This window comes from Micromesistius poutassou (genome assembly GCF_964030765.1).
Source record: "Micromesistius poutassou genome assembly, chromosome: 3".
Lineage (NCBI taxonomy): Eukaryota > Metazoa > Chordata > Actinopteri > Gadiformes > Gadidae > Micromesistius > Micromesistius poutassou.
The window spans coordinates 9,552,148-9,564,874 of record NC_140273.1 but is presented as its reverse complement, the minus strand read 5'-3'; the positions used below and the strand labels follow the sequence as shown (position 1 = coordinate 9,564,874).

General features: G+C 47.0%; 1 protein-coding gene across 2 annotated transcripts; it reads left to right on the top strand.

The window, feature by feature from the left end:
- Positions 1-311: 311 nt before the first annotated feature.
- map2k7 (mitogen-activated protein kinase kinase 7) lies at positions 312-11,567 on the top strand (the record flags this gene model as incomplete). 2 transcript variants are annotated; one of them, XM_084465475.1, is made up of 12 exons in its annotated part: positions 313-436; positions 1,648-1,695; positions 4,032-4,170; positions 4,344-4,410; positions 4,581-4,694; positions 6,941-7,060; positions 7,272-7,379; positions 7,522-7,701; positions 8,069-8,149; positions 8,461-8,603; positions 8,731-8,776; positions 8,905-11,567. In XM_084465475.1, the coding sequence occupies 12 exons, from the start codon at positions 313-315 to the stop codon at positions 9,046-9,048; spliced, it is 1,314 nt and encodes a 437-aa protein (XP_084321601.1). In that variant the 3' UTR covers positions 9,049-11,567. The 2 variants fall into 2 exon arrangements, with proteins under 2 accessions (XP_084321602.1, XP_084321601.1); XM_084465476.1 differs by lacking the exon at positions 1,648-1,695 and having other exon boundaries at positions 312-436.
- Between the last annotated feature and the right edge of the window lie 1,160 nt (positions 11,568-12,727).

Below are 12,727 nucleotides of genomic sequence, written 5' to 3'. Positions count from 1 at the left end.
CAGCATGGTCTTCATGCAATCTATAATTGGAAGTTATGGGTTTGGAAACCACTAGCCTAATAAACAGTGAGACTGTGCTGCCAAAAAACGAAACATCTAAGGTGTTTTCCATAGTGGCGCGACCCCCCGTGTTGAACTATAGGCTACTAGACTGTCAGGGGTAACAGGACTGGGACATCTGTGGTCCCATTGCTGCACTGCGATTTTGTGGCTCTCCTCTAGTCTGCCTCCCCTGCATGACTATCACTGTGAGTTGGCCAGAGAGGGGAGTCAAGAGCTCGGTGATCACTCGATGCTGTTCAATTTTTCAAGATGTCGTCGCTGGAACAGAGGCTCTCGAGAATCGAGGAGAAACTAAAACAAGAGAATAATGATGCTCGCCGGAGGATCGACCTTAATATAGACATGAGTCCACAGCGATCACGTCCAAGGCCAAGTAAGTGTCCACTGGGAAGAGAATGGGGACGTGTAACAGAGAATACGAGGAAAGATCGCAAAGGATAGGGCGAAGAGAGAATAGGGGGTGTTTTGCTGGTGTTACCTTTTCATGCTAACTGGCTAGCTACATAAACAAACGCCCGCTATGCTTTGTTGTGAGACTGGTGATCTTCAAAAACACCTAAATGGATGGTCATGGCTGTGTATAGGTTATATTTAACCACATTAAACGGATGGCAACAGTTTTGTGACATGTCAAACGGACTGGCACCCTGAACTGTGTTCAGGTTGTTGTCGGCTCCGCACCAGCTCGTCTCGGCTGCAGGCCCCCGCCGCAATGTTGGGTTGGATCGTTGTTATTCCTTCGTGGATAATTATCTATCTTTGATTGGGACGCACATGACGTGTAGTTATATTTGCACTAGATGTGTAGCGCTGACACAGATTACATTTTATTAGGGAATTGATTTATATTCCAATAATCGACCCGAGGAGCGACGCGGTAGCAATAGCTAGCTTGAACTGTAGCTTTAGCTCACATCGGCTAGATATAGGTACACTCCTGTGAATATAACGTCTAGTTTCACCACATTATTCAGAAAGGACCGACTCGTTTGGTCGGATGACTGTTCGATGACGATAATGGTCGTGTTTTGAGATTATGCGTGAACTCGCCAAGCCACCACCCCGGCCCTTCAAGTAGTGAGGAGCTGCAGTCGCTGTCAGTATCCACGAAACTGCTGATCTAGTGGCAAGTGTGTTTTGAATGCACGTTCGGGTTAACTATCCATTAGACTTGAACAGTATGCAATCTCTCCAATAAATATGACCTATGTTTCATTGTGGTAGGTTTATACCTGGCTGGAACCATTTCATTTTATATGGTGATCTTGAGTGCTCTTACTTTTTTTTTCATTCCTTGATGAACGGTGTTCTGGCGTTATTCCAATGTTTGTTTTATTGACATGATCATTTGGCGGTATGGATTATGAACAAAGTTGTGTGTGTGTTTATATCTTTATATACTGTATATGTCTGTTAAATGTGTCAAAGTTGTTCAAAGTTGTTGGTTACATTTGGCGTACACAGTAAGGAACGAGGTGTGTGATTGTTTGTGATGGTTTGAGGTGTGTGTGTCTGTGTGTCTGGTGTGGTTCTGTCAAACTGGGGAGTAATGTGTGGGTGTGTGTATATTTTCTCTCCGTCCAGTCATCGTGATCCAGCTCTCTCCTGCTCCAGCCCCCTCCCAGCGTGCAGGTATCATTCAATCATCTCTGCCACTGCACCCCTCTCCCCTTTTCTCTGTCTCTCTCTCATCCATCCTCCTGTATTCCATCACACTCACGCTAGCTGTTATCAGCACATTGTAAAACACAGATGTGTTGTGCTTGTAAACAAAACCTGCTCTCTTCTTAAGTACCACCCAGTACTTATTTATAACACATGTTGCACATTTATCCTCATCTTAGTGTAGGCTATCCATTGAAATGTCATGTTAGTCTCTGTTCAAGCATTATTTGTAAATCTTTATAATTCATGCAGATCATCACAGTGCCATGATAGTAGTGCCACAGGGTCTCAATAGATCATGATCTGTAGTCATTTATGCAACAGGGAGGAACTAGGAGGAGATGTAGCTTCTCCACATTGTCAGTCGCTGTATCAAAAACACCTAACATACTGATTAGAATAGCGACTATGGGAAGAAGCTGTGGCAAAAACAACACGCCCTGTGGAGTTCATAGCCTTAATTATTGCAGATTCAGTGATGGGTTCCCGTACCCCCCACCCCCACCCCCATTAAACTCTGACCTTTGACACTAAAATCTTATCCCCTCTCTTCCATGACCTCTCTTTCCCCCTCTGTGTGTGTTCCTGTGTGCCTGTGGCAGGGCAGTGTTGTGTGTACGTGCGTTGGTTAAGATAATTAACCCTTGTTTTGATGGAGGCAGAGAATCACGTTGCATGTGGCTTTTTCTGCACAGCACGTTGTTCCGGGTATGTTTCGTTTGACACGGTCTCTAATCCAGCATCCCCACTGGCTTGTCCTCAGAACTTCTCTCTCTCTCTCTCTCTCTCTCTCCTCTCTCTCTCTCTCTCTCGCAAGGTCTCTCTTCCTACTCGTTTGACCGCTTGATGACTTTACCTCTCTAAATGTCTATCGTCCGACGCCCCACTCAGTCTCTGTTTTGACAATTGTGTCTGCTCCTTCCTCCTCTCCTTCTCCTCAGCAGATGCCGTTTGTCCGTCCACACCACAGACACTCTCTCTTCTCTCCCTGTTTGATCGCTCCATGCGAGCGACACGTCGGCGTCTTTCGTGCGCACGTTTTGTCACATGTGTCAAGTCCTGTGTCTGTTTGCGCTCTCTCTCGGTTTTCGCTCTGTCTGTTGTCTGTCGTTCTGAAGCCAACTCAAGCTGTATTGTGAACTGTGCCAAAAGACTCAGGGACCTACTCGTTGAGTCTTTTAGTATCTCTAACCCCACCTCTTGACTAACACATTATCTCCCTACAGGTACGGGACGGTCCCAGGCAGGTGGAAGGGTGTGGGCCAGAACTCACCTCTCAGAGAAATAATTGATACTTGCGGTGCAATTTTTTTATCCACCAACAGAACTGATGTGGGTGGATGGGTTTAGATATGAGGGTAATCGGAGGGCATTATTATTCAACAGGGAGACATAAAGTGATTTATAGGAAGAGCATTTATATGTATATTTATATTTTATTATGTGATTTATAGCGATAACAGCAACATGGCTTGTGGGTGCGGGTCAGGCCATTCACAGGAATCGGGTTAATTGCTTTGCCACGTAATGCTTCTGGTCATTGATTCTGTTCTACCTAATACGTTAATGAAGATGGTGATGGATGGGTGAAGTTGTGGGCATGATGTAGAAGCATGTGGATGAGGTTTAAACTCCTAGTTTGGAAGTCTTGCTGTCTCCACTGCGCCCTGCCGTGCCCCTGGTGAGGGCTTGGTGTGGTACTGCTGACTCGCTGTGCATGACAGCTCCGTGCTAACACCGTATTACAGCCCACTGGCTCCTTGTTTGTTTCCTCCTCTGAACCCCTCTGGGGGCTCAAAAGGCTCTCCACCTTAAAGAGTCAAGCAGGTTTACTTATGCATTTCACCACTTGGCTTTGAACGCAGTATTTCGCTTTTAGGGGGCCCAGGGCTTGTGTGCACAGCGTCCATGTTTTTAATGGTGATTGATATTTCCTCTGTCTGCATTTTGAGATGGGTACAGCCTCTCTAACCCTTGTAGGGCTGTTTTTTTTTTTCACGAATATAGAAGTAGAAGGACTCGCTTGACACAGACTAGGTTGTTTTCGCTCCCCATGACCTGTTCAAGCCACGAAAAAAACTATGTTAAGACACAAAGTAAACCCTCCGCTAAGTGTAGTGCAAAGAGTTTGGCAATAAAGTCAAACAGTGCAGAATACTTTGGAGAGGAAAAAAAAGCTCCAGGGTTGTCATTACATGCGGTTACCTCTTTGTTTAAGGCAAGTCCAAGCCTATCCTCTCTGTGTCTTTCTTTATTGCTCTCTGCGGCCCTGCCTCTAACCCCTTATGCCCCCCCCCCCCCAGCACTCCAGCTGCCCCTGACCAATGACGGGGGGAGCCGATCATCATCGTCAGAGAGCTCGCCCCAGCACCACCCCAGTCGGCCCCGCAACATGCTCAACCTGCCCACGCCCCAGTACGTCCTGCAGAAGAGCCTGGAAAAGTAAGGACGCACGCACGCACGCCCACACGCAGTCACGCCCGCACGCACGCACGCCCGCACGCACGCACGCAGTCACGCCCGCACGCACGCCCGCCCGCCCGCAGTCACGGCCGCACGCACGCACGCACGAATAGATACCATCCCTGACATGCAGTGTGTGTTTGGTTCTGCAGTGCGGAGATTGACCAGAAGCTTCAGGAGATCATGAAACAGACGGGCTATCTAAAGATCGACGGCCAGGTGAGATGAACTGAACGGACACAAACTATGAATAATCTCACGTTGGTTAGTTTTGTTTTTGAGCTACAAGATCCCTCGACATCGACAGGACCTTTAGCACCCCTACGGTAACTGACTGACTGGAATACCATCATTACAAAGCGATTTACTTGTCCATGTTGTCTCTACAGCGCTATCCAGCTGAGGTATCAGACCTGATCAGCGAGGGCGAGATTGGCAGTGGAACTTGTGGTCAGGTCTTTAAAATCCGATTCAAGAAGACGGGGCACGTCATCGCCGTCAAGGTAAGGCTGGCCACCATCTCCGTTGTAAAGCAGCATCCGGTCATCTATGACCACTAGGGTGTAGATGCCCAATTTCTCTCTCTTTCTTGCATCTCTCATCCTCTCTTTCTATGTGTGTCTGCGTATGTGTGGTGCATTTCCTTGCTCGGTCCCTCTCATTCGCCTGATTGGTTCAGCCCACACTGATTCCCTAATTACAGCACACACATTCTCTCTTTTTATATCGGGAGATAGCTTAATTGTAGTTGTCGTGCTGTTTTACAATTAGCAAGCTCTACAAGTACTTCACACATGGACTCACTACTGCTTGGATCCCTGAAAGTGTGTTGTGCTTTTTGCTGTTGAGTTCATTTGTTTTTTCGTAGCCTTGTTCTTATTTACAGTAGCCGCGTTTACATGGACACTTCTGATCCGATTCGATTTCTAATCGGAATAGATCTATTCCTGTCATGCGATCCGAACATACTGTATATATGGCATTTCCAAAAGTGGTAAGCGAACGTTCTGTCTCTCGCGCACACCTGACACATCTGGACCGGCGGCGACTTAATGGACGTGATATCACTATTTGGCATTTTAATGTATTTTGTTGGTTTTGTTTGTATCGTTTGTTGGTAAGGTTGGTCTGAAGCGCTCGTAGAAACTTCTTAGCTGTACCGTAGTGATGATTCAGCTCCTGACGCATTCTCCGCCACTGTACAGTAACCTTTATAAATCCCCGTTGCGCATGGAACTGCCACATTGGCAGTGGTGTTTCACCAATATACAGTACATTACATATACGGTACAGCAGGCGAGGTCAGCTCGACTCTCAAAAACTCGCAACTTCAAAAAAATATTGTAGGCCTATTTTTTTTACAATTCAAAAATTAACAAAACTGTCTTCTAAATTAATGAAATACTGGGAAACGAATAAACCATTATAAGCTACGAGTGAAGTTAATAAGCGGTCGAGATATTTTTTTCAACCACCGCCTCTTTCCCATGACGGTGCGCAAAGCCCACACGGCGCACACAGACAGGTAGAAAAAAGCAAAGCAGTCTCAGCATAAACACACAGTTGTGCGTTAAATTTGTCCACGTAAATTCTAATGCTCTAATGCTGACGTTTAAAATAAATCAGCACCTATTTACCTTGATCTTCAGCTGTAGCCTTGCTGAACTCCCTGCATCCTCGCTGTCTTTATTCGTTTTTTCCAGATTTGTATGGCGGTCTTATTATGGTAAACCAACTCATTGGTGAACACCTCGCCAGGTGTAAAACAGCGACACGCACTCGGAGACAGTAGGCCTAAAGAAAGACAGGTCCATAGCTGCTATGCGCGTTTGATGTGCCCTCGCCGTTCTCCTGCACAAAAATAATGCGTGCCAAGCAGTAGACCTAGTTGGTCTTAAAGGGGGGAAAAACAAGTTCAAGTTTAACATCGATTTGCAGTGATCACTTGGCTGAAGGGTTTTATATGCCTATTCATTACATAATTAGCGCATTTGAAACTTGTGTGGCCTATATGGGTGCGGCTTATTCTGCTTTTTTAAATACATAAATGAAAGGCTTGCGGTTTATCCATGATGCAGCCAATATGCAGGAAATTACGGTAGGCCCTGACAGGGCGAACCGGACCCCGACTTGAAGCGGAGGTGTCTTCTCCCTTAAGGGGCTTATTTTAGATAATAACCGGCGACGTTCTATAGGCTACATTATTACACGGCTACTTGCCGAAACGAAAAAATAACTTCACACGGTGTGTCTTTTGACAATTTATTTGTTACCATTCGTAGTGTTGATCAGCAGAGAAATAGTCCGCCAAAGACGTTGACGTCTCTAAGCAACCGAATCCGCTGGGTTTGATAAGTTACCGGACTACTTGCAGAGTAATACACAGACGTGAATCAGGCAAAAAAGCCATTTTCCTTGACAGTGCAAGTTCAGGTTGCATAAAAGTACAGATGGACCAATTGCGAACTACTGCAGCTGCTGATGCCATCTCTCTAAGTTACCTGCACCCACCCCAAACCAATCGGAATAAGTGTATACATGTCGATTATAGCGGACTACACCACCTCTTCTATTCCGCATAGAATTCTATTCCGATCAGAGAATTGTATTCCGATTGAGGCGTATATATGATCATTTTTTATTCAGATTGAGCTGTTCTTCCACTTCTATTCGGAACAGAAGTGTCCATGTAAACACGGCTACTGTTCTCTGGTAACTCGATGTGCTATGTTTTTTTTGGTGTCACCAGCAAATGCGTCGAACTGGAAACAAGGATGAGAACAAGAGGATCCTGATGGACCTGGATGTAGTGCTGAAGAGTCACGACTGTCCGTACATCATTCAGTGCTATGGCGCTATAGTTACCAACGTAAGCACACACTCATGCACGCACAAACACATGCACACACACTCATGTTGTGAAGAGGAGCCCAATACCTTATTGGATTGGATTACTGACACACTGTGTGTGTGTGTGTGTGTGTGTGTGTGTGTGTGTGTGTGTGTGTGTGTGTGTGTGTGTGTGTGTGTGTGTGTGTGTGTGTGTGTGTGTGTGTGTGTGTGTGTGTGTGTGTGTGCAGACGGATGTGTTCATCGCCATGGAGTTGATGGGAACGTGTGCTGAGAAGCTGAAAAAGAGGATCCAGGGGCCGATGCCGGAGCGCATTCTCGGAAAAATGACCGTGGCGGTAAGCTGTGTGTGTTTTCTGGTCCAGATCATAAGTTGTTTCCATGTTTGTGTTTTCTTGTCCAGGTCTTAAGTTGTTTTCATGTGTGCTTCTGGTCCAGAGCTTGAGTTGGTGTAATGGATGTGTGTGTTTCTCCTCCCAGATCGTGAAGGCGCTGCTGTACCTGAAGGAGAAGCACGGCGTGATTCACCGGGACGTGAAGCCCTCCAACATACTGCTGGACGACAAGGGCCAGATCAAACTGTGTGACTTCGGCATCAGTGGACGGCTGGTCGACTCCAAGGCCAAGACACGCAGCGCCGGCTGTGCTGCGTACATGGCAGTGAGTCAACACACAAGCCCAGATGGCCACACACACGCAAGCCCAGAAGGCTACGCGCACACCCAGACCAAGATGCACACACACGCACGCACGCACACAGAGCACCCAGATGGATACATAAACACAGAGATGGAAACTTCCAAGTTCAGAACATTTAATTTGGTCCCAGCATGTGAGTCAACCCTCTGGATCGGCTAGCTGGTGTAATCCAGGAGTCGGCTGAAGGCTCAGTTGCATGGGTGAGAGGAAACACATGGCAGGACCTTTTTTTTAGTTTCTGAACATGGAATTGTCCGTCCCAGGTTGTAGAGATGTTCTGCAGTCCATATGTACTCACGGATCCTTGTCATAATCTGTGTGTCTGCAGCCTGAGAGAATAGACCCTCCAGACCCCAGCAAGCCAGACTATGACATCCGGGCCGATGTGTGGAGCTTGGGCATCTCTCTGGTAAGACATGGATCTTGTGGTCGAACACTGGATGTATGCTAACATTACTGTAGTGGTCACTACATGGTCCGTAACATGTTGGAGCTTGGCAGTATTAATATTAAGGCTGCCAAAAAAGAATGGGGGGGTGGGGAATAATCCTTTAAATCCATTAAAGGGGACATATTATACCACCAGGTGATTAGCCGTTACAAGCTAGGTTGACACGCCCACTTGTGATGTCAGAAGAGGCAGGCTTGTAACGGCTAATCACACTCACTGGTATAATATGTCACCTTTAAATGAAAACGGTGTGTCCTCCTGGCTTGTAGGTGGAGCTAGCCACAGGACAGTTCCCTTATAAGAACTGCAAGACAGACTTCGAGGTCCTCACCAAAGTGCTCCAGGAAGACCCTCCAGTGCTGCCTCATGGCATGGACTTCTCCAACGACTTCCAGTCCTTCGTCAAAGACTGGTGAGACACACGCAACCACAGACTCACACGTCTGCCTCAAACATGGTTCTAAAATAGACGCACTCGGTTCACGCATCACCTGTCAAACCTTTTTCTATTCTTTTTTTCATGCGTTTTCTTTCCACAGCCTCACAAAGGATCACAGAAAACGGCCCAAATACAACAAACTGCTGGTTAGTCGCGTTTGTCTGCTTCATGAAATGTTTTTCTCATCAAGATTACGTCTAGAAATTTTTGGATGGCCGCTGAATTGTTTGTTGACATGCGTCTCTCTCGCTGCCCCCCACCCCCCCCCCCCCAGGAGCATAACTTCATCCGGCACTATGAGGTCCTGGAGGTGGACGTGGCCGGCTGGTTCCAGGCGGTCATGGAGTGCACCGAGTCCCCACGCAGCAGCCAGTGTTACAGCCACCAGCACCAGCTCAACTCGGTCTTCAGCAGGTAGCCTGGCCTGGCCTGGCCTGGCCTGGCCTTGGACAAGCTCAACATTGGCCTCAGCCCAACACTACCCGGGTTAGCTTAGGTAGGGCTAGCTGAGGCCAGGCTAGCTTAGGCAGGCTTTGCGTTGGCTTGAGTGTTTAGCGCTAGCCTAGCCCGGTCTAAGCTTGGTCCTGGCCTACGCTAGCCTAATCTGGTGTTAGCCACGCCTTTCATTAGCTTAGCCTGTCTTTTGGACCCGGGGGAGGGGGGGGGGGGGGGGGGGCCTGGAGAGCCGTCCGGTCCAGGATGTGTTTGGGGAAAGAGGAAAGACTGATGGAGACTGGAGAGCTGAGGCCTCCGGATCAACACATGGACAGACGGACCAGGTGGACGGACAGACGGACGGACAGGTGCAGCAGTAGATCCCTTAAGGGTATATTAGGTTTTCATTGGGGGTTTTGATCGGTTCATCTGGACAGGCAGACTCGGGAGGGGGTGGATGGCGGTGGGAGTGGTGGAGGGGGTCCTATAGCTAGATGTTAGTTAGTTAGTCTAATAGAGAATGTACAGCACACTCACACTCCTCCGTATAGCTCTGTATGCACACAGTTTGATTCTACATGTAGATGTTCCGTCACCACGCAACGTGTACTCTGTCTGTGTGCGCCACACCCTTTGATCCATCACATTGATGAGATGGGATCGCATCGGTCAACAGCGTAGTCAGCAGACACTGGAACGAAGCCTCTGTACAGAGCGGACAGAGTAGAGTAGAGATGAACCTTTACCCCCATCCTGATGGAGGACACACACACACCCAGGATAAGGTGCAATTATGAGTCTTCAGGGCTTTCTACTATCACACCTTCTCGTGTGTGTGTGTGTGTGTGTGTGTGTGTGTGTGTGTGTGTGTGTGTGTGTGTGTGTGTGTGTGTGTGTGTGTGTGTGTGTGTGTGTGTGTGTGTGTGTGTGTGTGTGTGTGTGTGTGTGTGTGTGTGTCATTTATTATTCAAAGGCAGATTATGTATTTTATCCATCTTTTATTTTACTCGCTATAACTAACACATGAGATCAACCAATTACTTTTTTGTAGCCAATATTAATCTTGCAGTTAATAAGTACAATGAATTTTTAACAAATATTAACATCCATTCATTTGTTACATGATTTAGGAAATTATGGAAAATACAAAAAAAATTGCATTGCTTTGTAGTACAGTTGTATATGGGTTTCTTATGGGTCATTTTATAAGGATTATTATTTAAAGCCATGTGGAACTTAAAGAGGGTAGAGCGTTGGAGATGTGTTGTAGAAGAAGAACAGTGGTAGCTAGCCCACCGTCCTGTTGGGCTAGCGCCCAGCTAAGCTATAAGCTCCAAATCTATGGAGCATACAGTCCTGTATTGACGGCTCAGTGGCAGTTGGGTGGGTCATTCCAAAATAAAAGCCCCTGTGAACAACACCAGGCATAATGCTGATATTAAGGAATTAAACGTTAAGTGTAGGTCACTTTGGCTGGAAGCCTCATCCCAGTGACCCAGTGATGGCAGTGGTGTTTACAGGACACTTGAGTGCACTAAGACTCCACTACCGAGAATGTAGACGTCTCGAGTTTGTAGTTTGTTCGGATCACCGACGGGACAAGTCTACTTTCTCCTCCGTATAGTGACAACATATTTCCGGTGTACTGTTGGGGTGTAAGCCATTCTACAGCGAGTGAGTACAGGGAGGTTCAGCCCCTGGTCGTTTCTCTGAGCTCTCTGGTGTTACACCAATGGAGTCCAGCTACTAACCTCCGGCACAGTCACTGCCAAAGTTGACCAGGGAGGACTGTGGAACCGGAAACCAAATCACCACTAGACACAGGGAGAGAGAGCGGGAGACGCATGGAACAGGAGGGAAGTTAAGAGAGTTCAGGGTGAGGGAGAGCACGGCATGTAGACCAGTGGTAAAGATGCGTCTAGCTTTGAGGAAATGACCATTGTAGAGGGAAGGAGCAGTGTGATGTCAGCGCAGACGATGCACCAGTCAGTAGGCTTATGCACAGGAGCAACGAGATCCTTTGTATGCTAGAACTGGCTTTGGGTCTATAGCAGGACGGACAGACATCTAATATTATTCTAGGTTGTTTCCCTTGGTAGAGAATGTGACCTGTTTGATGGGGCTCTTTGTGTCGAGGGGTATTTTCTACTGCCCCCACGCCTGATTGGTTCTGGTTTATCAGGCTGCTGTAACATAGCGTTATCCCTACTGGTGCATCGGCGGACTGGAGGGAATCAGAGAAGTTGTTGCGGGAAAGTAACAGAACGTCAGAGAAGGGTCTGGGACGGAGTTGCGGGGGCAGGATGTTGGACAGCAAGTGATGGGGGGAATGGAGACAGCAAGTGGAAACGGGACGGTTGCTGGGTTGTAGAGTTTGCAGGATACTTAAAATATATATAATAGCTTTCATGGTGTTACACCGACCTGAAGTGTATGGCTTTAGGGAGTGAGAATCAGTGTCTGATATCAATGTTTGATCATGTTTACTTTTCTTTTGAGAAAGATATTATTTATTTGCGTTGCTAGCGTACTGCTGCTACTTTGAATTGCTTTAGACTGCTGTCATCTTTTTCCCCAAAGGACAAATACCTTTTTTTTTTTTTTTCAAGCCAAATATGTCAAACTTAATGCAATGTAATCACATGTTACCAAATACTGAGAAGCATCTGAGGGGGAAAGGAGGTTAACTTAAAATGTTTTTGATGAATTCAGAGGAAGGGAAGCGTAAGGAGGTGTATCAGGAAACACAAAATGTACGCCAATCATAATGCCACTTACACACAGCAAGCACACATACAGGCGCGCATCACCATAGCTACAGAAGACCTTGTATATCCACGCCACTAGCATCGCAGAGAGGTCATGTCCTGTTGTACACTGAACTGGACGGGGAGCAGGGGAGTTATGTCCGTCTGTCTGTTCAGATACAACCCAAACTGACACTTAGTTTTTTTAATTTGGGTTTTGTTTCCTCTGAGGTTATCTCAAGTGTGCAGTCCTCAATCCTTGCGCCTGTCTGTCCGTCAGTCCACCCACGTCTGTCTGTCTGCGGGGGGCCGCCCCAGCGAACTGTATCACAAGGTCTGTCCACACCAAAGGTGTCCTCGGCTAGAAAAAAAAAAAAAACGATACGAAAGAGCTGTTGTTGTTTATTGTTATGATGAGCATTGTTGTTGACGTTATATTTGATCACTATGACTACATAAAATATATATATATCTATGTAAAATCTCTCTATAGCTATGTGTGTCATCTACAGCCAGAGACTGGGGGGGCCCCCCTTCAACACCCAACACACCCGACCCAAAGTGTATCAAACCTTCTCCCAATCGATCGGTTTCGTTCAACCTGTCCCGTGTCACGGACTGCGGCTGTGGGTCTCAGACGTCCTCACTATGAGAGGTTTCACTGGGAGGGTCTGGCTCAGGCACTCAGCCTTCCATCCACCATTAGAGATGTGGCAGCAGTTCCTCCGTTTCCAGCCTGTCAAAGCCGTCTCCCTCCTGGACTTTAGTCTCTCTGCAATACTGTGTTTTATTTTTTCTGCACCACTTTAACAGAGTGAGACCTATCCATACTATACTGTCAGGCATCCAGGTCATCCGAGCATCACATGGACCCAGTCTCTCCCGGTCTATATTCTCTGTTGTTCCGTTGAAATA